This window comes from Rhincodon typus, chromosome 15, assembly GCF_021869965.1.
Source record: "Rhincodon typus isolate 14 chromosome 15, sRhiTyp1.1, whole genome shotgun sequence".
Lineage (NCBI taxonomy): Eukaryota > Metazoa > Chordata > Chondrichthyes > Orectolobiformes > Rhincodontidae > Rhincodon > Rhincodon typus.
This window is the reverse complement of record NC_063346.1, coordinates 46,919,827-46,947,121: the sequence shown is the minus strand read 5'-3', so window position 1 is coordinate 46,947,121 and position 27,295 is coordinate 46,919,827. Positions and strand designations below refer to the sequence as shown.

Sequence of the window (27,295 nt, the reverse complement as noted above, 5' to 3'; positions counted from 1 at the left end):
CGCGAACCATTTCAACTCCCCCTCCCATTCCTTAGACGACATGTCCATCCTGGGCCTCCTGCAGTGCCACAACGATGCCACCCGAAGGTTGCAGGAACAGCAACTCATATTCCGCTTGGGAACCCTGCAGCCCAATGGTGTCAATGTGGATTTCACAAGCTTCAAAATCTCCCCTCCCCCTACCGCAACCCAAAACCAGTCCAGCTCGTCCCCGCCTCCCCAACCTGTTCTTCCTCCCACCTATCCCCTCCTCCCACCTCAAGCCGCACCCCCATCTCCTACCGACTAACCTCATCCCGCCCCCTTGACCTGTCCGTCCTCCCTGGACTGACCTATCCCCTCCCTAATTCCCCACCTACACTCACCTTTACTGGCCCCATCCCCGCCTCTTCGACCTGTTTGTTTCCTCTCCACCTATCCTCTCCTCTATCCATCTTCTATCCGCCTCCCATTCTCTCCCTATTTATTTCAGAACCCCCTTCCCCTCCCCCTTTTCTGATGAAGGGTCTAGGCCCAAAACGTCAGCCTTTCTGCTCCTATGATGCTGCTTGGCCTGCTGTGTTCATCCAGCCATCCAGCCCTGCACCTGGTTGTCTCGGATTCTCCAGCATCTGCAGTTCCTACTATCTCTGATTCAACATTAAGAAAGCACAGGCATTGCTTGCAGGTACAACCACTAACCAACAGGTGGTGATAAACCCAAAACTGCAGCTAGGTAATAGGATCACCCAGGTACTGAAGAGACTAAGCGATGCAGGGCAGATAACCAAGACGGACTACATGAGAACGAAACCAGAAGGCACGAACAACCCCCACCCCCGCTTCTATGGACTTCCGAAAATACACAAACCAGACATCCCCCCTCAGACCCATTGTTTCCCTACCAGGCATACTTTCACACAAACTGGCCAAGGACCCACAACAGAGATTGAAACACATGGTCGATGGATCACCCCATTCCATCCAGTCAACCCAAGATTTCCTCAATACCCTCGAGAACATAAAAATCAGCGACGATGAGATTATGGTATCCTTTGATGTCACAGCTTTATTCACATCAATCGATATCCCACTGGCCAAAGAAACACTGGCCACATTACTAGAGGAAGCAGTAACACAGACGAGCAGCTCCATCAGCAATGACAACATATTTCAACTACTAGACCTGTGCCTCACCACACACTTTGTCTTTAATGGTCAAGTAAACAAACAGAACAACGGTACACCAATGGGGTCACCCATCTCTGGACTCATCGCAGAAGCAGTCATGCAAAGACTAGAACATACCACCCTCCCCCGCAATCAACCTAAACTGTGGATCCTGTACATAGACAACACATTTGTCATTATTAAATGCAACAAATTAGAAGAGACCCACCACCTCATCAACAATGTATTCACAGAGATTAAATTCACAAAGGAAGAAGAAAACAACAATCAACTTCCGTTTCTGGATGTTAAAGTTGAGTCTATGACCAACGGGGTGTTCTAAACCTCGGTATGCTAAAAAGAAACCCACAGAGATCAAATCCTCAACTTTCACAGCAACCATCCCAACATCCACAAACAAAGCTGCATTAGGACACTATTTAAACGGGTTACGACACATTGCAACACTCCGGAACTATGCAGGAAAGAAGAAGAGCACCTATAAAAAGTCTTCGCTATGAATGGATATCCCCGCATCTGCAGATGCCTACTAAACAGACTACAACAGCAGGACACAGTACGCCCTAACACACTGGCCACACTGCCATACATCAAGAACATATCGGAACTGACAACAAGACTCCTAAGACCACTAGGAATCATGGCGGCACACAAACCCACAGTCACTCTACGACAAGCACTCACAAGGATTAAAGACCCCATTCCCACAACATGCAGAACTAACGTGGTTTACAAAATACCATGCATTGACTGCCACAAACATTACATTGGACAGACAGGAAGGAAACTAGCCATCAGAATACATGAACATCAACTAGCAGTAAAACGACATGACGAGCTCTCCTTAATATCGGTACACTCAGACAATGAAGGCCATTGGTTTAACTGAGACAAGGTAACCATAGTAGCCCAAGCCAAACATAGACACGCATGGGAATTCCTAGAGGCATGGTTCTCCACCCATAATGCTATCAACAAACATATAGAATTGGACCCCATATACAAACCCATACAGATCAAAATTGGAAATGATACGATTCACCATAACAGACCAGACAGTATAAATTCCAAACGGAGTAGAATAACATTGCTTCATCGGAGGCTTCACTGATGATGTCACCTAGCATGGTGACAACACGTCTGAACAAGAACAAGCCAACAACCTCACGCATGGTCAAGGTTAGGTTATTTGAGCGGGTGATAATGGGCAGTTTGAAGGGGATATTAAATGATATCTGTGCAAAGTGAGCCATTGATGGTTATGAGCAAGAGATCAACCCTTTATCTAATTTTATCACATTGTATTGCAATTGATCAAAACACTTGAAAATCTGAAGGAAATTTGACTCTGAAAATAATGAGGCAGGAGAAAAGGAAAGGAATCTTGTTTAGATTTGCTTAGGCTACAAGTATTACAAATTTGCTCAATACTCTGAATACCTTTTTAGAAGTAATAACAGTCTAGTAACTCAGTTATTAACCAACATCTGACAAGGTTAATACATAAGAGAATGTGAATTATCTTTCACCTTTTGTATTTAAAGCACAAGTTGGAAATGTCAACTTCTGGATGCAACAACATCAAAAACTTATGGATGGCCTCTCTCCAGAGCTCCTTCATGATTACGGAGAAGAATATATTGATGAAATTCAACAAAGGATCATGTCAATTGGTTCACTTTTCCGACAGCAAGTAGGCCCAGTCATTGACACAATTGTCACTGCTTTGTTAGCACAAAACCCAAAACCTAGATACACCACTGAGTTTGTGATTGACGTGCTAAAAGCTCTCTACTACTTCCTGCCTTCTTTCATCACTGATACTATTCTTAATCAAGTTTTTATTGCTCATAGACTTCCACCAAAAGGTGCAAGAAAGGGTAATATCAGCCAGTGAAACTCCTAATGCTTGAGGCTTGCATTTTATACGTAATGCTTTCAAATTAATAAGTTTGCATTCTGTAATTTTGCTGGTCACATTGAGTAAGCTAGTTTTATGTTGAGCTGAACATTAATGTAAAATGCAAGTGTGTTAATTAGGAATTGTATTTTGTACCAAATAAACATAGAAAATAAATTGGCTTGTGTTAGCAGTGAATAATGATGCCTCATTAAAAGCAGTCTGTGAGCACTAACCCTAATTTGGTGGATGATGAAAGGGATAAGGTATGAAGTAGCACAAGGCAAAGATACTATTTGAATGTTCTTCTTCACTGTTTCTGTAGAATGTCTCATTCCTAGATACAATAAAAAGGAAAACCAAATAGAGACCCTTTATATTAGATCTCTGTTGTGTGGGATTAAGATTATCGGGGATTCCTGAGGCTGTGATTGGGTTTGTACTAGAAGTAGCTGCATAGTAATGTGATTGGACAGGATCTTCCCAGGCTTTCAACTACTTTTTGACACCAGCTAATTTTTTGGAAACCCAAGTGGTTGGATGCCTGAGGAAAACTGATGGTGGGGCTTGAACTGAATCTTTGGGGTAACCAGAAGCCACAAGAGAACAAATAGATAAGTTCTAGCAGGCACTTCCAGATCTTTTGGTGCCTTAAGGCACATGATTTCCAATCACAGCCTAGCAGCTGGAAACCAATGAGTCTTGGTCCTCAAACTAGATTGAATCTCACTGTGGGACTTGCATACAGCTTGCACACTGCTCTGGGAGGAATTTACTGCTCAGATTTGCTGGAAACCTCTTGGAATGGGATCAAAAAGTCTAAAGCAGAGAATCATATTTCATTATGCTTATTGATATAGTTGTATGGGACTTTGTATGTGAATTAAATTTGATTTGTCTCTTGTACTTTCTTGGCATTGGTTATTGTCCTGCACTATGAGCCTTGGCCCTTTTTTTTAAGGCTTCCCTTTGCAAATTAAAAGTATTATAAATCAGATCCTGTGCATTAATCTTGAATTGTTCTATGAATTTCAGCCAACTTGGGGGAAAAGAGTTAAGAGAACATGCCACTTTTAATATAAATGATTAGAATTAACTTGGCTGCAATATAATTGTGCTTTTATTGTTTAACATGAAGAGGTAAAGATCAAAGAAGTCTGGTTTTGGAAAAAAAAATCAAAAGCCATTCAAAAGTTAACTACAAATATTTATAAAAATTCTCCAAGCTCTTTGTGAACTGTTCTTTTTACAGAGTAATGTTGCACATAGACAGTTTATTAGTTAATAAAAGTTATGGAGCCTAACCCTGAAAGTGCTGGCAACACAACCCTTTTCTTGGTGTCTCATAGAGGCTATATCCAAAACTCCAACAACTTGTCAGAAGAGGATCAGCAAGGAGAAACCACCCATGATAACAGATTGCACTTATTGTCTGCATCAAAACCACATCTCTGTTACGCAGTGAGTCTCCTGTACTAGGTCAGAAGTCACACAACACCAGGTTATAGACCAACAGGTTGATTTTAAATCACAAGCTTGTGATTTCAAATAAACCTGTTGGACTATAATCTGGTGTCGTGTGATTTCTGACCTTGTCCACCCTAGTCCAACACTGGCACCTCCATGTCATCTCCTTTACCAGAAATATGTATTTGTTAATGACAGTGAAGATATGCCTGAGGAGGCTTAGCAGTGACTTAATGACAGAAATGCGTTCTTCTAAGGCTTCCATACATCAATGAATCATTGCTGGTAGATACAAAAGTCAGTATGGGCCTTTGATTCTTGTCCATGTGCTTTTTTTAGGACTGCTTAAGAGGCAGTTTTATGTCTATAGATGCATCAGGGGGAAGAATCATGGATTAACTAGAGCCTAGAATATCATTACTTTCGGCAACTGGCAAACTCCAGTAATGAGTGGGCAACATCATTTAGAAGAAGTGTTGCTTTTTCCAGGGCGATCACATCATCTGCTCACATTTGGGTATGCGGTACAACAAAGCTTTGAGAACGGGGCGGATCTCCTCTAAAGGTATGAACATTTTAAATCATGTTTGTGGCAAGTACTAGGTCTTTTGCATGCTAAGGACTCAGCAGCCAAGGTATGACCTGTTTAATTCTTGATGTATCACAAATGTAAGAAATTGATGTCCCAACCCAAAGGAAGAAATGTATACAATGGTTTCTCCATTCCATGTTTGTGTTTTCACCCCACATGTAGTGCTGAAGATATTCCTTTGAAGGTTTTGTACCTAGGTATCTTTGTACCCAGCTTTACAAGGACTGTAACGTTGATCTTCTTAATTTTTCATTTTTCTGATTTATACCCAAGATTTTGTACCTACTAATCTTAGTACATAAGTTGGCACTGGAAATAGCAACTTTGTATCCCTGTGCTTGAGTACATGTGACAATAAACCTGATTCTAATTCTAATACTTCTAGTCTTTGGGTGGTATGGTGTGGTGATCCAGAGGCCAAGGCTAATGTTTTCAGGACTTGGGTTCAAATCACATCATAGTAGCTGATGGAATTTAAATTCAATTAATATATCCGGTTTTGTCTCAGTAATGGTGCCCGTGAAACCATAGTCAATTGTCATAAAAACCCATTTGGTCTATTAATGACCTTCAGGGAAAGCCATAAAATATAGGAGTAAATGTAGGCTATTTGTCCTGTCGAGTCGGCTTCACCATTCAATGAGATCACGACTGATCTGATCAACTCCACTCTACCGCCTTTTCCCCTTGCTGATTGTTTAAATCCATTACTGATGAAAAATTTGACTATCTCACCCTTGAATATACTTAACAACCCAGCCTTTATCTGTTTTCCATACCTGATTTGGCCTACGTGACATCCACAAAAACGTAGTTGACTCTTAGTATCTTGAAATGGCACCTCTCGTGACTACAACTGGTTAGGGATGGTACAGATATCTCTCCTAGGATTTCCAAAATAATGCATTGTCCTGTGCAAGCCCATGATGCAATGTAAGATGAAAATAAAAATGGAAAATAGCAATGGAATCAGCATTGCAGGAAGGAACACTGGCATGTCGGTATTAATTCCAAAAAACGCTTCCACATATGGTGATGACAGCCACATTCTACAGGTCAAGGAGGTTGAGGATTGTTAAGAGCAATCTTTTCAATTGTTGCCCATATTTACAATGTTGGTAATTACTTAGATCGTCCCTGAATAGGAGCAGTTTGTGCTCGCAGGTACACTTGGAGAATTTTGATGCCAATCGCATTCCAAGTCAATGCCTTTAACGAGCTCAGAATGTTTCAATGTGGCTACAACCAACAGAGTGCTTTTGAAGTGTAATCACTATACAGTATTAATGTTGAAAATGCAATTTGCATGTAGATAGCTCCAATAAAACATTGGGGATGTTATTTTAACTTTTATAGTGAGGAGGTGACAATATAGTCTCATGACCCAGCTGGGCAAACACTTTAATTCTCAAGCCCCGAATACTCCTGAGTTCATCAAAAAAGCTAAAGATTTATTCAAATTGCTCAAAGCCCCCAGTATTCCTGTCTGATGAACTCGGGTTAACAGAAAACACTGATCAGTTTATTTTACTTAACAAGAAACTACCATTCATTACAAAGAAATAAGTTCTAATCACAGGCAAACAACATTTTGAACTACCAACTTTGAAGTTTACTAGCTAAAACTCTAATTGCTTCTTAACCCCCTACACTACCATACAGACACAGACAAACAAACACACGTGGATACTATAGGTGGAGAAAATAAGACTGGGGAAATACGTTCAATAGTCACACAATTCAATAAGATCTCAGTCTTGCTTCTGTTCTCTAATCTCCTCACATTCCAGATTCTTTCAGTTCTTTGCTGATAATGTGATCGGCACATTAATTTTTACATTATATTTTACAGCAAAATTAATAATATTCACAATAATTGGTTAAATCAATACTCTCATTTCAAGTTTAAAACTTTTCAATGAACACCAACAGGTTCTATGGTCAGCGTAAGTCAATATTTCTTTGCTATTGAATTGCACAGAGACCTCATAGTGTTGAACAACTAATAATAATCCCAAAGTTTCCTTTTCTACAGTGCAGTACTTCCACTCACATACACCTGTGAATCTCTAGCAAAAAAATGACATGTACTTCAACATTGAGGATTTTTTTTTTGACTCAATAACTTTTCCCTAATCAATTTTAATGCCTTTCTACCTCTTGGCTGCAGATTCATTTGAGGAACCTCTGATAGAAAATAGTAAGAAATCTAATCCTCTCTCCCAATCCTGTGGCGTTTTGTCTTACCATGGTTTTAGAGTCCAGTGGTATCCCTCCAAAGCTTCCTATATTTGTAGGTGATATGCAGTTGACTGCAATTGTTTTATACCCAAACTGCTGATGATTGACTAGAAACATCAAGTTAGAATTGATTGGATTCCAACTGGTCGACAATAACAAGTGAAAGAAAACTGAGTTGATGTTTTCACTACTACCTTAGGTGTAATCGTCCTTCACAGAAGGCTTCTGGAATTTAGGTTGTCATGTCCATACCAGTAAGGATATACTCATGTCTTGCTTTTATTTTGGCAAATGATCCCACACAAACTACTAACACTTGACTTATATGGTTCTTCGGTAACTGGTGAGTGTATGAAAAGTGCTAGACTAACTACATATTGAAGTTTTCCTACTACCTGACATGAAGGAAATGTTTTACAGAAGTGTTCTATGTCTTTGTGAAGTCTTTTCCATGTATGGTATTTCTTTATCGTTGCCTGCGTTTTCCTTGTTCAAATATTTCCTGCCATTGGAATTTCATGTGAATGAAATTTATGAATAATAAATTTTATGAATTTCACAAATTCCTCTCTGGATCAAAAGGCTCTGTGCCCACAGCAATTAGGGATGAGGTTTTGTTTTTCAGGTTTGTGACCTGTGACCAGTGGGGCTCTACAGGAATCCGTGCTGGGACTGCAATTATTTACAGTATATATTAATGACTTGGAGGAAGGAAGTGAATGTATTGTAGCCACACTTGTAAATGACAAGAATAGGTGGAAAGACATGTTGTGAAAGGGTACAAACAGTCTACAGATTAATTAAGCAGGCAAAATGTTGGCAAATGGAGTATAATGTGGGAAAATGTGAAGCTGTTCATTTTGGAAGAATATTATTTAAATTAAAGTGAAATAGATAGATTCTTGATCGGGGATGGGGATGCGCGGTGTTAGGGGAGGAATCAAGAATTTTGGGGAAAGGGCAGGAACATGGATATGAGGATTGTCAGATCACCCATGGTCCTATTGAATGGCAGAGCAGTTTTGAGGGGTTGACGAGCCTACTCCTGTTCCAATTTCTCATGCTCTTTCTCTGGTTGGACCAGGTTTCCCATGAATCTGGTAAATTGTAGTTTACTGTAATTTGTGTTTTGCTCTGATTTATTGAATTTCAATTCAGTGTGTGGAACAGATTCATGAATAGTTAGATGAATAGTTGAATTAAGCAGATTTTGAAAATGTGTCATTACAAAATGTGAAACATTTATGCATTTGATCCCTCTTTAACTTTTACGTGAACTGTTGCTGACCTCTCTAGTGAGACCATACCGTAATAAATGCAAGTCAATGCAATGTTTGTGAGCAATCAATTCTACTGAGAAAAGTGGGTGTATTGTGGAATTATTTGTCTCATTGAAGTGTGCTGGGTTACTGAAAAGGTTTGGAACCACTGATATAGAAGAATGAGTCATTAAATAATCAGTGTTTTCTTACTGGTAAATGGCCTGTGTTATAGAGCTTTGATTTTGCCATTTTGAATTCAGTCATTCTTAGCATTCTGTAATAATGCACCTAAAATCACAACATTTATATTAGTTAACAACAACATATGTAGGCAACTATTCAAGAAATTTACTTGTTAATTTAGGTCAACAAAGCATGTAAGCCAGATGGAGAACATACCTTCAAAGGTATGAAGCTGATGCTTCAGTTGAACAGGGCATGGGTGACACAACATCTGGAGTAATCTGTACAGTTTTTAAGGTGATTGCAAATGCATTAGAAGCAGGTCAGTGAAGTTTACTATACTAATAACTGAAGTGGACAGGTTGGACAAGGTGAGATTTTATCCACTGAAGTTTGGAAAAGTAAGGGACAACTTGACAGATTGTATATAGAAAGCTTGTTTCCTCTCTCGGGAGAAACTAGAACCAGGGATCGCTGTTTGAAAATAGGGAGTCACCCAGTTAAGACAGAGTTAAGGAGAATTTATTCTTCCAGAGGATCATGAGTCTTTGGACACTGTTCCTCAGTGCTCTGGAAGCAGAGTCTCTTAATGATTTAAAGGCAGTGGTAGGAAGATTCATGTTAAATAATTGGGTGAAAGATTGTTTTTATAGGCAGGAATGTGCAGTCATCAAATCAGCCATGATCTTATTGAATGGTAGATCAAGATTGAGGGGGGCTGAATGACTCACTCCTCCTTCTAGTGCATATTTTTATATGAACACCTCCAAATGAATATTGAGTTTTAAAATGCATCCTGTTGCATAATAAACATTTATATTAAATCTTCATTTACTTTAAAACAGTGTAAAGGAGAAATAGTTGTACATTTCATTACTGCAACATTATCCTGATTTGGCTGACTCGGTGAGATCATTTAAGGTCTCTGGTATTGCTTGTCAGAACTCTACTCTGTGAACCTGTAAGATACTGCAGGATTGTAAACATATTTCCATAAAATTAGAATTTGATTAGTTTTGTATGATTAAGTTTTTTTGTTTCTTTCTGTGTTTAAATGTCTTTCTGGATTTGAAAGAGAGCTAGAAATAAAGAAACAGCTAAAGTTTTACGTTCTCAGAATATTTCTGAATTTAATATGCCTAAATGCAGGATTGTTGACTCTGCTGTCTAGCTTCTGCTTCCAAGTCCAGAATGTATGATTCATTTCAGTTGACTTCTTTTTCTAAATTCAATGGGCCCAAGATAGTGATAGGAAGGCTAAGATGATAAAATGTGAAAATTTGGCGTTTTGCCAGAGCTTTCTTATTCTGGGGTTCTTGTTCACAACAAATATTATCAGGATATAATATATCATCCAGTGAAACAAGGCTCCCTTGTCAAAGTGGGCCTCATCTGAAAATATGCGTCAGAGACGGAGGAACTCCCTCCATCCCATTCTCTCAGTTCCTCCATCTCCGTCGCATATGTTCAGATGAGGCCAACTTCGACAAGGGAGCCTCCGAAATATCCACCTCCTTCCTCAGCCGAGGATTCCCCAGCTCCGTTGTCGACAGGGCCCTCAACCAGGTCCGATCCATCTCCTACTTCTGCCCTCACCCCTTCTCTTCCCACCCGCAACAGTGATAGGGTTCCCCTTGTCCTTACCTACCATCCCACCAGCATCCACATCCAGAAGATCATCAGACACCATTTCTGCCACCTCCAGCAAGATGCCACCACCAGACACATATTCCCCTCCCCTCCCTTGCCCTCCTTCCACAGGGACCTCTGGGACACCCTGGTCCTCACTTCCTTCACCCCCAACACCTCCCCACAGCCCTACGGCACCTTCCCCTGTAACTGGCGAAGGTGCAACACTTGCCCATTTACCTCCTCCCTCCCCAGTATCCAAAGGCCCAAACGTACCTTCCAGGTGAAGCAGCACTTCACCTGCGCTTCCCAGAATCTAGTCTACTGCATTTGCTGCTCACAATGTGGTCTCCTCTACATTGGGAACCGCTTAGCAGAGCATCCATGTTCTGCTCACAGAAAAGACCCTGAACTACCTGTTGCCTGCCACTTTAACGCAACTCCCTGCTCCCTGGCCAACATCTCTGTCTCTGGCTTGCTGCAGTGTTCCAGCGAAGCCCAACGCAAACTGGAGGAACAACACCTCATTTTCTGCTTGGGGACCCTAAGCTCTCTGGACTCAATATTGCGTTCAATAATTTTAGGGCTTAAACTCTCCCATGTCCCAGCCCCTTACCCCACACACCAGGCCTTGTTACCACATAGCCTGCCATTACACACCCCCTGTTGTTAGTCGCTAACAGTCCCCATTAACAACTATTCACCCTCCCAGCCTGATCGTTAGCAACTCCTTTGTCTGTCCAACTGTCTTTCTCTCTCTTTGGGCCCTATCCTATCGTTTACTCCCTACCCCACCCACCTCCCTATTTTCTGCATATAAACTGATGTTTTCCCAGCCACCATCAGTTCTGAGGCAGGGTCACCAGATCCGAAATGTTAACTCTGTTTTTTCCTTCACAGATGCTGCCAGATCTGCTGGGCTTTTCCAGCAACTTTGGTTTTGTTCCTGATTTACAGCATCCGCAGTTCTTTCAGTTTTTATTAAACATTTAAGTAGTTGCCATAAAATAGTGTGTAGAATTTGGACCCTAGAGTCTCTCTTCAGTTTATTAATTGTTACCTCCCTTGATAATATATTCTCCTGGCTTAGCAGAGAACTGAATGTTCTTTGGCCTTCTTAACTTGGCTTCGTGACAAGCCCTGAATCCTTGATCTGCTGTTTGTGATTTCAGGACAGTGCCAACGTATTTTTAAATGTTTATCTGTTGCACATGACTGATTGTCTGTGGTAAGGAGCTGTGCTGTTAAACTCTTGTGTTTGCTGTCAGTAGGCTGCAAATGTTGAACAAAGAGCATTTGTCTTAGCATTGACAGGGATCTTAGTCAGTCTCATCAGCTAGGGATTGCCTTTCACCCTTCAATCTGCAGTTAGTGCCATGTGAAAATCAGTCAGACTAATTTTTAATTTGGTGTATTCCTTGTAAATAATCCAGCAGAGACTGCTGGTAACTGTTGTTGCTCTTCTCATTCAGTATATTTGGCTCCATTTTGCACACTTACTCAAACTCCTTGCATAAAGTGGATACCGTACCTTTTATCCAATTAATGTCTATAGGTTATGGATAGCCTTCTAGTATTTTGATTTTCTGTGAAGGGACACTGTGTGATTCAATTTTACTGGCCCCACATTGAGGAAATAGTAGAAGCTGGCAGTCAGAGCACTTTGTTACTGCCAGGACCTGTAGTTCAGGCTCCAATAATCATCTGGAAAAACACCGTTGTAGTAAATAAACTATATCAGTAGTTGTGCTGGTGGGTCCAACCCAACTGCTGTTGGCCAACTGTTGGCCTATATACAGTGCCATTGAGGGAAGATTCCTAGTCATAGGTGGTCCTTTCCTATGGGAAAACGGGTTAAACCATTGAGTCATCACCATCTACTGCCTTTATGTCATTCCTAACTGCTTCAGTAACTCAGGAAATGGTGGCAGCGTGAGAGATAACACAAAGGGAGTGTTTAATCTATAAGGTAATGATACAAATGAATGTAGCTTTTCCCTCAAAACTGAAGCGTGTGCAAATAAAAATTAAAATTTGCAGTTCAAGTTCCAGATATAGTTAAGATAGTTAGGGCGTCTAGTTACCAATTTTATGAACCAGTGTATATGGCCAAATGCAACCGTTGAAAATTGCCATTGAAGATCTGGTAATTGATAAACTCAGCCAATAAGCAGCTCTGGGATATTTACAATGTGCGCATGAGAATACTCATTCATAAATATTTCTGTGTTTGGTTACATTCAGCCAAGTAATGCCGATGTATCGCGTGCAAAAGCTCCCTTCTTACATGACTTGGATGGTACGTACAGGAACACGAACACTAGTGTTAAGGATCCAAATACATTTCTAGACTGAAAACTAATGGAGAATTGCTATTGCTTGAAAACATTTTGGAACTATGTTAGGTAATTCGAATACAGGCTCCAGTTCAGACTTTAAACATTCAACTATGGTGCTTATAGAAAAATATCATTGTACAACTCTTTCAGTTACGACAGATTTTCTTAAAATATAGAGGTATCAGCATTGTACTCTGCAAAAGAAGTGCAATGTTAGTGCCCAGTTATTGTGGCGGATGGATCCTTATTCAATGAACCCTATTGGTTTTCAACTATCGCCCAAGGCTGATACATTATTCTCATAACCAGTTCTCTTTTCTAACCCGTTTCTGTTACAATAAGGAAAGACTCCCCATGGAGTGGGTTGGTGCCACCAGTGAAACTACTAGTACAGTTTTTTTTACTAGAACAGTGTTTTTCCAGATGGTTATTGGAGCCTGAACTACAGGTTCTGGCAGTGAGTGATAAGGTGCTCAGAGTGCTATATCCTCCTCTTGGAGCCAAGACAATTAACTCACACAACATATCCCTTCACAGAGCATCAATTTACTAGAAAGGTATTTATAACGCTCAGATATTCGTTGCACTATAGCTACAGTGACTGAACTCTAAATTGTGAGTATCAGCCACTCTTTCACATGGAATTTGAGTAAGTGTAAAATGCAGCCAAGTGTAAATCCAATTTTTTTTGGAAGCCTACATGGTCTCCAAATATTATTCTGTACTTCAGAATTCCCAGTGGTGTCTAGTCAACTTCAGCTATGGCTCTGTTGTTTATCTCCTTGGCTTCTAATTTCCATTCCTCCATTGCCTTAACATGGTCCATCTCTGGCTCTTCCCTTCACTTTGTCTACTTCTCAATCTCCAGTTCTGGGGATAGACCATCCCCTAATGTCTGCTATAAACTCTGTGAATCCGATAGGTACCTTCGATACAATTCTCCCAACCCCTTCAAGTAAGGACTCTATTCTATTCTCAAACATTTTCTAATGCAACTGTCCTGACAATGTTCCACAATATTTCTTTCAACATGTCTTTCCTTTTGCTGTACAGAGGATTCCCATCACGTAGTTTATGAAACTACTTTCTGCCTGGCAATTCCCCTCCTCATCTTTTCCCATGGTCTTAGGCCCCAAATACTCTGCCCGGGTAAAATAATAATTTACTCTATACTATATTGGGTACTCATTAAGAAGTCTCCTATATCTTGGAAATACCCAAAGCAGAAGGCAATTGCTACATGGAGTACGTCTGCTTAGTTTGCAAGCATGGCCCTGGACTCGCTTGCCATTTTAATTCTCTGTCCCATTAGAAGACTGACCTGCTTGTGCACATTCTCCTACACTGCTCCAATGCACCTTAAAGGGAAGGAACAGAATCTGATCTTTGGATTAAGCTCTTGACAACCTTTCAAACTCAACATTGAACTAATCAGTTTCAGATCATAATTCCTGCTGCCATTTTTCAGACTGCATGTGCTAATGCACATTCCCCTGTTGCTATTTATACCTCCTTCGGACTGAGTTTTGGGTGGGGGGGACAGAATTGCAGAATTCCTGGTGGGATCATGAGCTGAAATTTTGAGGTCGCGAACTCCACAGCAGCAATGGTTGCCATAGAGCTCTGATTGAGTGTTAACAGCTATAAGACTCCTTTAAATCCTCACATTTTAAAGAGTCAGTATGGCCTAACTAGCTGCTCTCTGAAGCCTGATTCCTGTGCAGAAACAACCATTGACAAGGGTAGGTACTTTTTAAAATCCAGCGATTATAGACAGCTTGCTGCACTCAGACAGCCCTCCCAGCTCTAGGGTCACAGTCATCTTCAAGCATCAAAAGGGAGTCAAGGTGGGAAAGGCAAAATTGGGAAGCTCTGCTCCAGACCCATTGTTTCTTATTCCATGACCACCCTTTTTGCCTTATATCCTTATCCCTTTTGAGACAGGTCATTCCTTCCTTTTACCCAATCATGGACCTTCACTTTATTCCTTCTTCCGCTGCATCCCACCCCTTTATCCTTAGCTTTTTACTTATTTATAAATTTGTTATACGCCTTAAATTCTTCTTTAGTCAACATAAGAAATAGGCCATACTCAGCCTGCCATTCACTAAGAACATGCCCAAACTTCTACATAAGGTTCAGTTTCCCAGCCTATCCTCAATTCCTTTAGTGCCCGTAAATTTTATCAATCTTAGTCTTGAATAAACTCTTTAATTGTGCACCTACTGCTCTCTGGAGCAGAGAAATCTAAAGATTCACACCCTCTGAATGAAGAACTTTGTCCTCAACTCGGGCATGAAAGGCTGGCCCCTTATTCATAGATTGTAACCCAAGCTCCAGACTTTTGAGTTAGAGGAAACAGTATCAATTCTCTTAAGCCCTCAACAAATTTTAGATGTTTCAATAAGATCACCTCTCATTTTTCAAGACTCTGAATGATAGGCCCATTCTACTCAACCTCTTATCATAACGTAACTTTCTCATCATAGAGATCAATGTAATGAACTATTGTTGCACACTTATAGAATCCCTACACTGTGGAAGCAGACTATTTGGCTGATCCACAACAACCCTCCAAACAGCATCCCACCCAGACCCACACCCCTACTATATCCCTGTAACCCTGCATATCCCATGGCTAACCCAGCTAGCCTGCACATCCCTGGACACTATGGGCAAATTAGCACGGCCAATATACCTAACCTGCACATCTTTGGACTGTTGGAGGAAACCAGAGCACCTGGACAAAACCCACACAGACGCGGGGAGAATGTGCAAACTCCACACAGACAGTCACCCAAGGCTGGAATTGAACCAGTTCCCCGATGCTGTGAGGTAGCTGTGCTAACCACTGAGCCACCATGCCGTACCTTCTCTACATCAAGTATATCCTTCTTTGAGTAAACAGACCAAAACTCTATAATGGCATCTCAGTAATTTACTGAAGTCCCGTACAATCACAATAAGACTTCCTTACTGTTACACACCAACCCTTTGTAACAAATGCCAAGGTACCATTTGCCATCCTAATTGCTTGCTGTACTTGTATGATGACTTGCTGTGATTCATGTACAGAGATGTCCAAATTCTTCTGAACACCAACAGAAATGTGATCTGTTGAGTTTACCTCTCTATCTGATCTGCCAAGCATGTTCTGTTATGCGCACAGTGCATACAGTTGTACTCTTCAATACCAGGCAGCGCATAAAACTAAGCACAATGTCATAGTGCCTGTTCTGCAGTACTGGTCAAAGTAGATTCCTATTCTGAAGTTTCTGGTTTCAACTGCTGGAACCTTTTTTGTGCCTCCTTTTGTTTTTGCTCTTGAATGTAAACATGACAATGTATCTCCCCACAGAACAACTGTTCTTCAAACAACAAGACTGAAATGTTGAACATTCCTTTTGAATTGTTCCCCTGGCCTTGTGCAGACTTGGTCATATTCAGTCATCTGACATACACCCCTTGGTATTCACATTTACCAGTTAAAGGGAAAAGGAGAAATATTTTCTGGATGGAAACGTAAACTTTAGGCACAGACTGAAATGGCAATCAGATATGAAGGAAAGTCCCTGTAAACTAGGAATGCTCTGACTCACTTGTTGAAGCCACTATTTGTTCAAGCCTAGAATTACTAGTTTTTCTCTACATTTTTAAATTGTCCAGTGGATACTCGGTTGGTAATCAGAGTGTATTGTTTAAAGAATCACCAGAAGACTGCTTCCTAATAATGGCCCAACCTGATTTATAAGCCTGCTTGCAGTAGCTCAGCACAGCACCAAGCTGTGCTTAGACCCAATTTCTCTGGCTGATTCTTGTCTGCATTGGTCCATGATCTCAGTATGTCTTCTCTTTCTCCAGGATTTTCTGTTGCCAGGATGATTTGTAAAGACACGCTTAGATGTGGATTTATTTTTGGGAGCTGTCATCTACTCCAGTTCCTCTTTATGCGGGAGCATTTTTCTGTGATTAATGAGAAGTCATGCATCATCATGAGCAACAGTGTGCAGAACAGTAATAGGCTTCAGGGCAGCACAGATAGGATGGTGAAATGGGCAGAAGCATGGAGAGGGTGAATGAGGCACATTGAGTAGACGGATATGGGAAAGGCAGTCCAATAATAACGGCACAAAATGAAAAGTTTGGGTGAGCCAAACTGTGGCAAGAACCTGCATATGGAATATTTTAACGTGGGGTGGCCGTTGTATTACAGTTACCACGTGGCCTGGCTGGCCACGGAACTCTCCCACTCCCATCAGTTACCGGGTGATAGTCAACCTGTTTGGCTGTGTTATAAATGTACCTTCCACTGCCATCAAGTCTTGGAGTGGGACTTCTGGCTCAAAGGCATGGATGTTATACTACACCGCAAGACCTCACTCACCAATGCAGAGAAAGGCTGACAAGTTTGACAAACCAAGTTCCTGCCTCAGTGGACAGCCTGCCTGAAAGTTTATGGATCACAGCCAGAAAGTTATGGCGAAGGCGTTTGCCCTCCAGCCTTGCCCACAACTCAGCTCAAAGGTTGAAACCCATGCTCTTCAGCTCTTCAGTATGAAAAGGCTGGCCATTTACATCCAGCGAGCAGTGGAAACCACGTTGTTGCAGTATCTCCTGGCTGAGGTTGCATTGCAGCTTCTGTAGAATGCCCAATGGCCTTCACAGAATGACAAAGTGCTGCAATGGTTGCTCAGGCATCTGCTACAGTGATTCTGGGCTCCTCCATTGAAAAAGGTTTGTAGACTGCCTGAGGTACCTAAAAATGTGCCCTCCAACACACCAGTGGGCAGACTGAGTAGATGCCCCCAGATGGTAGTATGGGAATCATAGAACCTAGAGGCATCACTCAGGATGTCAGCTTTGCTGTTCTTTCCACCTCCTTTCTAGCTAGCACTTGTCAGCCAAGCTGGCCAAACTGCTGAGGCCTATGGTGAGATGTTGCAGTGTGGGCTGGGACCATTCCTGTCCCTAGCCTCTCACAGGCCATCCCGTGAGTATGTCTGAACTGCTCTCTTCAGGCCTTTAAAGTCTCCATCTCATCTGCAGCTGTTGTCACTTGGGATGCATATTGTAGAAGCAGCAGTGTAGCCATGAGCAGGATGGCAAAGGACTCTATCGGACTGGCTACTGGCCATTCACAATACTTGATATTTAATCCAGTGATAGTAACTCAACTGAATATCAGGCCTAGCTAATAAAGACCTGCAATCTGATACTTCCTGTATCTCACCATTGCCCAAGACAAATTTCAAGCAACAAATGTTTTACTTGTATCTTAGTTATTTAAAATATCATTAGGAAATGAAATTAAGTAATCTCCTCAGCTACTCTTAAGGCTGGAAAGCTACAGAGGAGAGGAAGGGACTCTTTGTAATACATCAATCTAAGGACCTTCCATTAAACATAGAATATAGGAGCAGGAGTAGGCCATTCAATCCTTCATGCCTGCTCCACTGTTCAATATCGTCACGCTTTCTTTCCATACTCTTTGTTCCCTTTAACCTTAAGAACTATATCTAACTCCTTGAAAACATCCAATATTTTGGCCTCAACCACTGTTTGTGGCAAAGAATTCCACAGGCTCACCAGTCTCTGAATGAAGACATTTCTCCTCATCTCAGTCCTAAACAGCTTTCCCTACATCCTTAGACTATGACCCCTGGTTCCGGACAGCTATCGGGAACATCCATCCTGCATTTATCCTGTCTAGGCCCATTAGCATGTTATAGGTTTCTATGAGATCCCCACTAATGTTTCTCACTGTATTACTGCAGGAATCTTCCATCTGTGCCTCCAGCGCAAAATAGATGTGTGTGGCCAAGAACCGACTTGTTGGAAAATTTGCCAGCTCTTCACTGATTTCCCAAGTGATCTCATTTTTCCTGCTCAGTTTACTGCCAGAATTAATTGTTCTTGCAGAGAATATGCAAGAGCTAAAATTAAATGCTCAATTTTTTAAATGGAATGACCTTGTGTGCAGTAATCGGGCTGTAATGCAAAGAATTGAAATCTGTCTTCCTCAAAGGTGACCAATGGATATTTTTAATCAACATGATTGGACATGTTATGATACCTCTGGTGTAAGTAGGATTTGATCCCAGAGGTGGAGATACTACCACTGCAAAAGAATAGACATTCAAAGATGAGGTAAGCTGGGTTCCAGAAATAAAAATGAGAAAATTAAGAATTAAATTGAACACTTCTCTCTCCACAGGATCTTTTTTGCAGGCAGATATGGGCTGGCCATACCTCCTACATGGAGCCACCTGGAAGGTCCAAACAGAACTGCCTTTGTGGGCATGGAGCCACCTGAGAAGCAGTTATGTCAGTTGCTGCTATTTGACATGCAGCCAACCTCGTCCTGGGTTGTTATAAACGGAAGCATTGAGCGTAAGAGTGAAGTTATGTTGGGCATTTACAAAATACTGGTATTCTGCTGCAACAACTGGCATTTTCTGTCCAGTGTTGCATCCCCACCTTAAGAAGTAACTGTGGGGTTTGGAAAGGGTGCAGAAAAGATTTACAGGAATGGTTCGATGGATGAAAGACTGCAGTTACATGGATAAATTGGAGAAGCTGAGGATGATTGCATAAGGAACCTTTTTTAATGCAGTGAGTTGTTAGGATCAAAAATGCACTGCCTGAGAATGTGAGACAACAAGGTGTAGAGCTGGATGAACACAGCAGGCCAAGCAGCATCAGAGGAGCAGGAAGGCTGACGTTTCGGGCCGAGATCCTTCTTCAGAAAAAAGGCACGATTCTCCAGCATCTGCAGTTCCTACTATCTTTGCCTGAGAATGTGATGGAATCATATCCAGTCATAACTTCCAAAAGGGCAATGGCAAGCCATTCAAGGGGAAAGCAATTGCAGCAATATAAGAGAAAGATGTGAGCGTAGACCCTTTCCAAGCAGGTATTGGGTTTGCATTTGCAAAACTACTGTTACCTGTCTAAAGAGGATTGGGCTTGGCAAAATGGGGTAACATTTCCCTTCAGGAAAATAGCTAGGATTTGTGAAATTCAGCCGGTGGCTGCTTCTATTCCCACCCCTGTATCTGGCCCAAAGTACCTGGCAATCTTTCAGGTTGATGATCTCTCATCAAAGATTTTAGAGGCTTTTGAGCAAGTACAAAGCTAGAAAGAAAAGTAGAAGGGGAAGGCAAGATGCAAGTAGCAGGAGAATGAGATTTACATGTTATTTAAATTTAACATGCTGTCTCCCAAACATTCCTGTTTTCCATTTTATGCTCTGCTAGTATTTTGTTGCGTTGATGAAATGTTAAGCACCCTGAGGAATTGTTTCATTGGTCAATTCATATGCTTGAAAAATATTATTCTAAAACTGCCAGTTATTTCTTCCAATTGCCTTTACAAAGCAGTCCTCAATTTATGACCAGACCTGAGCTCAATACTGCCTAAAGAATGCATTGTGGTCTATCGCACATACCGCATAATATCCCAGTACAATTCATGATCTCACTCATGCTCTGCAGTCTTATGTTTGTCTTTACTTGGAAATGAATCACTGTTCTTTCACTGTTGCTGGGTCAAAATCCTGGAATTCCCTCCCCAACAGCGTTGAAGGACTGTCTACAGAACATGGACTGCCATGGTTGAACGCAGCAGCTCACCACCACTTTCTCAAGGGCAAATAGGAATTCGCAATAAATGCTGGCCCACGAGTGAATTAAAAAACCTGATGTTAAAGTCACTTGTTTGATAAAACAAGCGCTTTTCACTGAACTGTCAGTTGAGATATTAACTATTTTTAACTCATAAACAGGTGTCAGTCTTTAGAGTAAATAGTAACACCTCAGTAGCAGCCAGTGAGGAGTTGAAGGGGACCTTAGAAGTCTCTGAATCTACAGCAAAATGAGTCTCTTGAATGCAGCAGAAGTATTTATTCTGCGAGATGAGCAGAGGATAGTTACATAATTCAAATGTTTGTCTGTAAAATCAATCCCTGTAATTTATAGCAGTAATTAATGGGTGAGTTGCCTAATCATCTCCACTGTCTAGGATTTGTCATGACATTATTTGCAAACTAATACATTTGCCCGTTTCTCTTATTTGGATTTATTCACTTTTGCATTTCAAAAACCCATTGTCTATACATTGACTTATTTTTGATACAAACAACCCAAGTGCAGGCACTGATACTAACAATAGGCTGATTGCTTCCCTTTGAACCCGATGTAGCTGAGCAGTTACACTTCCCTGACAGAAAGGCAAATGTTAATCCAACTAAACCTGACTATTTGACATCAACCAGAGCTATTTAAAATCTATCTCAGAGATAGTTGTTCCTATTTGATGCAAGATTAAAAAAAAATGCTCTAATTTATTCACCAGATATAATCTGGGAAATAACTTAGGACAATAGCAAAATACTACAGAAGCTGAAAATATATAATTTAGACAAGTGACCGCACTGGTTTGTTCTAGTGAGGTGGCTTCTGGTTAAGTTAGCTGCAAAGGACAAAACTGTAACTATTAAGCTGTCTCTCCACTATCTAATAGAGGTTATCACTCAGTTTGTTGTTGATAAGGGCAGTTCCTGCAGATAGAATCCAGCATCCTGAGAGGACTTTTTTGCCATTAGTACAAAGTACAAAGCACGGTGGCTCAGTGGTCAGCACTGTTGCCTCACAATGCCAAAGACCTGGGTTTGATTCCAGCCTTGGGCAACTGTCTGTGTGAAGGTTTCACATTCTCCCCATGTTTGTCTGGGTTTGTGGGTTTCCTCTGGGTGCTCTGGTTTCCTCCTACTATCCAAAGCTGTGCAGGCTAGGTGGATTAGCCATGGGTTATAAGATAGGGGGATGGGTCTGAGTGCGATGCTCTTTGGAGGGTTGGTTTTTGAAACTCGAATGGCCTGCTTCCACACTGTAGGGATTCTATGAAGAAGATCTTTCAAAAACTCTGGTATGCATCTGAGCAGTGGCCACCGCAACGTCCCAACTACTAAAGTTAATAGGTGACAAATTGAGAGAGCTGCAAATGGGCCACACTGCTAAATTTGTTGCATACCCTTCCATTGTCTGTACAGGGAGCAGCAAAGTTCAAATATTTATCCAACTGTATTTAACTTTTAATGTGTTTATTCAGCAAACATTATTAAAAAAAATTATCCAGATTTTATCGCTTGAGTCTGGGACTTTCCTGCACTCAATTCACTGTAGACAATTGCAACATTACAACGAAACAAATACTTGGAACAACTCGAGATCATGATGAGAACACCTTCTTTCTCTTCTTCTTTCTTTTGATGGAGTGTCCTTTGACGGTTGTAAATCTTTAAGAATGTAATCCCTTACAGGCTACAACATCAACTTGGATTTCAGGTGTCTGATTAACAATGATCTACTGTTTACTCAATCAAGCACAATTTCTTTTGAGGGAACAATGCAAAGTAGCAGAAGGTCATGATTAACCTCCACATCGCTCACTTCAATTAAAGTCATAGTTTCCCGTACACTGACTAAATGGAAATGCCAACGTTAGTGCTTTGTGCACAATTGAGCTTAATTATTGCCAGGCCACATTTTCAAATGTGTCAAAATGGTAACCATTTCTGGCAAACCCGTATGTGGAATGAACTTCCTGAGGAAGTGGTCAATGTGAGCACAGTTACGATGTTTAAAAGACACTTAGATAAGTACATTATTAGGAAAGGTTTGGAGAGATATGGGCCAGGAGCAGGCAAGTGGGATTAGTTTGGGATTTCATTCAGCATAGACTGGTTGGACCAAAGGGTCTGTTTCCGTGCTGTCTGACTCTATAACCAAAGACAGAAATAAATGAATCACCATTTTTGTATCAGTTTTACTTGGTGACACCCTGAATAGGCCAGTGGCTATTTACTATGATACAGTTTCTAATGGTTCTAAGGATGCATTTAATTTAAATTGTAGTATTAATGCCAATGCTAGAAGTGTAACCGAGATCCAGAACTTGTGCCTGATCATCACTGGACGTGAAGTGAAATAAGATTGTTAAGAGAGAGATTGGGCCCCAACTCCACAGTTACACTCTGTATGTTTAGTCACCAATCCAGATGGAAACTGCTTGTGACCTTTCTCATCTTATTTACCCTATACTTTCTCTAACAGCATGTGGGTCTCCCTACAGCAGATCAACTTCAGTGATTCAATAAGGCAGCTCACCACCACCTCTCAAAGGCAGCTAGGGACAGGCAATAAGTGTACATCCAGCCAGCATTGGCCACATCCAATAAATGAATAATCAGTAAAGAAAAAGAACACAATTTGCTTCTAGCTTAGGTAATAAACCAGATATTATTACCTTTGAGGTTCAGCTTTTTAATTTAGTCCTTAGTTGCTCATATTCCCTATGCAGGACTTCTTTCCTAGTCTTATCTATGTCACTGGTACCACATCAACACCAACAACTGGATCTTTCCTCTCCCAGAACAACTTACTCGGCAGCCCCAGGCACCAGGTTGCTAAAAATGCCTTTTGGAGTGTCACTTCCAGCAGCAAAGAACTGTATCTATCCCCTTGGCTACACTATCTCCTAGTCTCACTACATTCTGTTTCTTCCTCCCACTTGACTTGCTCCCTCTGCCACAGCTCAATGGGAAGTTGGATCATCCATCCTGCAGACCCCATTCTGTAAGAAACCAAACCTGCTGGATAATTGCAAAGGTGGAGGCTCCTCAATCTCTACCTTCTTGCCTCCATATCTACCTCACTCATAGTCATAACTTTCTGTCCTTGACTATAGGCCAAATCAAATTAGCCCATTCTAAGGGGTGTAAATATGTCTCAAACAAAGAATCCACGTACCTTTTCCCTTCCCTGATGTATTACAGTGTCTGTACCTCTGCCTTCAGCTCAGTGTCTGCAACTGGAACTTCTATTCAGAGTCACTTACTGCAGATGTGGTTGTCTAGGGTCACACTAGCATCCATCAGCTGCAACATTTATGAATGTGAATACATATGAACATACAAATTAGAAGCAGAGGTCGGCCATTCAGCCCCTCAAGCCTGTTCCAGCATTCAATAAATATCATGACTGATCTGACTGCTCCACATTCCCACCTGTCCGTGATGAACTTTCACCTCCTTGCTTATCAAGAATCTGTTTACGCTGGCTTTAAATGTATTCAAATCTCTGCTTTGACCACATTTTCAGAATACTTCACCATCTTTATTATGAGCCAATTATTACATTTTCCTTAAACTGTAATTAATGTACCCTACCACTGCTAAGTCTTGCTGCTGTTAATAAACCTAACTGCTACTAATAAAGTTTTATAGTTATTAACATATAACTGAAGTTTGAAAGATAAAAAAGAGTCACTAACCAATCACTTATTTTCCAGTGATGTTACACCTTGATTTCTTTTGGAGATCTCCCACTGGTCTCTGTGACTTTCTCACTCTCTTCAGCATTCCGTTTGTCTCAAGCACACTCTTGTCACTGCCCAATGGTCTCACAGTGATGGCCTCTCTCTCTCTCTTTCTCTCTCTTTCTCTCTCTACTTCACTCCCTTCAATTCAGCAGCACTCCTGCCTCTCCCACTGGTCTCACATCTCATGATTGTCATAAAAATCCAGTGGGTCATGGTAGCTTTCCGAGGAAGGAAACCTTAATATTGTTGACTCATTACTGCCCAATCTGTTGCATCAAACAGTTACATGTAGTGGTTGAAGATGCACGACTATCATCTTTACAAAAGAATGGGAAACTGCATATGGATGAAGCAAGTTGATGTCATAGCGAGATTTTACTGCATGCAAATATGCCCCTCGCCCAAGTGAAGTAATCCGAGCAGCCAGGATCTTGTTGAGTGGGGTAGCAGGTTCAAGGAGCCACCAAATGGCCTACTCCAGCTTCTAACTCATGTGTTGTCATGCCCCCCCCCAGACCTATTTCTTGGCCTTGTTGTAGACTCAAATTCATAAAGCCCCAAAAGAAGATTTGTATTGAATCAGAGATAATAGGAACTGCAGATGCTGGAGAATCCGAGACAACAAGGTGCAGGGCTGGATGAGCACAGCAGGCCAAGCAGCATCAACACTGTTATGATCCCACCTGATAATAATCCTGGATAAATCAGATCCAAGATTGAAATTGGGTTTGATGTACCATAAATTTTACTTCTGCAATTTGTTGACTGGGATGATCAGTCACTGAGCATTATCACAAGCAGCTGCCAGTGTACTTTAACAAAAGAACATCAAAGCTTGTTACACGCAAAGGAAAAATAAAAGTACTTTGTGCTATATATGAACTATATGAAATAGTTGTTTTACAAATACCAGAAATAATATTCAACCCTTTTAACATCGACCACAACCGTACAGATTCTCAAACTTCAGTGAAGTGTCACATTGTTTCCATTTTGAGGTTCCTTGTTTAGTCGGTTGTACCTTACGATGCCTGCATTCACTTGATGCTATCTTCTTTAGTTCATGTTTCTTCCTGAGAGGCACGATCACTTCCATCTAGAAAGACAAGGGCAGCAGGTACACGGGAACACCACCACCTGCAAGTTCCTCTCCAAGCCATTCACCATCCTGACTTGGAACTGTATCACTGTTCCTTCACTGTCACTGAGTCAAAATCATGGAACTCCCTTCCTAACAGCACATTTGATGTACCTATACCATATGGACCAGGGGTTTGAGAAGGCAGTTCACCAGAAACTTATAAAGGGCAATCAGGCTTGGACACCAAATGTTGGCTTGGGCAGTGATTCCTGCATCAGATGATATTCTGAATATCAAAACATATTCTGACACCATTTTGATGTGTCTTCAAAATTGCCCCTGACACTTAGGGCCCAAGGACTCTTATTCTCTCTCCTGCATGGTAAATCTAAGCCAAAGCTTACCCCAGTCACTTTCTGTGTGCAGACCTGCCCAACTACCTGGGTGGAAAATGATGGGGTGGGCTGTATGAATGCCCATACCAAGTTCCCACCCCAGCCAACAGGCCAACAACAAGACTGCCCCTTGGCCTGGATGCATTGCACTGCAAGAGGGGGTTTGAACAATTGCTGTAGAGTCAATCTTCCACCCTTCACTGGGGCACGTGGGTCAATCTGATTGGATACCTAATGGATTCTGGAATAAGGTAAATCAGGATGTTTTGGACACCAGGGTTTTGGCACTGTACGGGATTGGGTTTTAAACTATGTTGTGTGGTAGGATGGAAGGGGTCCTTTCATATGCGGGGGGAGAAATGTCACCCCTTCTGAAACTGGTACCTCCTTCCTTCCTGTTTTATTCAATGTTTTAAAAAAAATAGACATTTTAAGCCCTGCCACCTACCCATGCAACTACATAGGGCACAGGCAGCATCATATTGGAGTAAATGGAGCTGTTGAATAACTGACTATGGCCACAGCCATCCTCTGTATCATTGGCTGGGTGGAGGTTTGGTGAAACACATGCCAGTGGGCTGCATGTATTATCCAGCCTCTCCGCCTATGTTTTTAATCACCCATTTCTTTCCAGCCAGAAAGGGACAGATTTCCAGGCACAAAGGGGAAATCTTTGTTCAAAGCTGTCCCAGAACTTTGGTTTGTCCACAGCTAGGGTGCTGTGTACGGTTCTGGTGACCACACTATAAGAAGAATGTGATTGCACTGGTGGGGGTGCAGAGGAGATTCACCAGGATGTTGCCTGGAATGGCTATGAAGAGGAACTGGATAAGCTCAGGTTGTTTTCTTTAGAGCAGAGAAGGTTGAGGAGGGACCTGATAGAGGTATATAATATGTGGGGCACGGTCAGGGTGGATAGAAAGTAGCATGGTCAAAGAGTCAAGAACAAGGGGGTGTGATTTTAAAATGAAAGGCAAGCGGTTTAAAGGGAATTTGAGGAAAATATTTTTTTCACCAAGACGATGGTCTGGACAGCACTGCCTGAGAGGGTAATTGAGGTGGGAAACCTCACAACCTTTATAAAGTACATGAATGAGCACTTGAAATGTCATAATATTCAGGTCAATGGGCCTCATGCGGGGAAATAGGACTAGTATAGATTTAGTGTAGCTTCGTCAGTGCTAAAACACATGTCTGGAGCAGGTGTGATGTGAACGTGGTCCTTTTGGCCAAAAGGTAGGAGCATTACCACAGCACCACAAGACCCCCAAACTACAATAAGAGACAGGTGCTAAAACAAGCAAATTAATTGCTGACAAATTGATAGTTTTTAGAAAAGCAATATAATTATTTGGTTTATTGGCATTTCAATTGACACTCAGGTAAGAGCTTTAATTAAAGCTGCATACAGTCACAGGCATGTTGGAGATGATGTTTATAGTGACTAGAACTGATTTTATACACCATAGTTACATTATGTAACTATGCCCCATTCTCTATATTTTCCTGGAGAAATAATCCTTCTGTAGTTTCAGTCATAAGTTCTATTTACTGAACTATGTAGACACTCTATCTAAATTGAGAATGCCATAAAATAATTCAGAGACACCAACAATGTTTTGCCCATGCTTGTTTCCCAAGAGTGTTCAGAGTACCC

At 41.4% G+C, this 27,295-nt stretch overlaps 2 protein-coding genes across 5 annotated transcripts in view; one reads left to right on the top strand and one right to left on the bottom strand.

The window, feature by feature from the left end:
- Nucleotides 1–5,505, top strand: part of LOC109935254 (11-beta-hydroxysteroid dehydrogenase type 2-like) — a 56,224-nt gene extending 50,719 nt beyond the window's left edge. The window contains exon 4 of the mRNA XM_048606038.1: nucleotides 2,715–5,505. Within this exon, the coding sequence (XP_048461995.1) occupies nucleotides 2,715–3,067 (353 nt within the window). The 3' untranslated portion in view covers nucleotides 3,068–5,505. The remainder of the gene's footprint in view (nucleotides 1–2,714) is intronic.
- The window catches only part of zdhhc1 (zinc finger DHHC-type containing 1), a 254,802-nt gene that overhangs the window by 122,897 nt on the left and 104,610 nt on the right, over nucleotides 1–27,295 (bottom strand). The gene's annotated exons all lie outside the window — the stretch shown is intronic.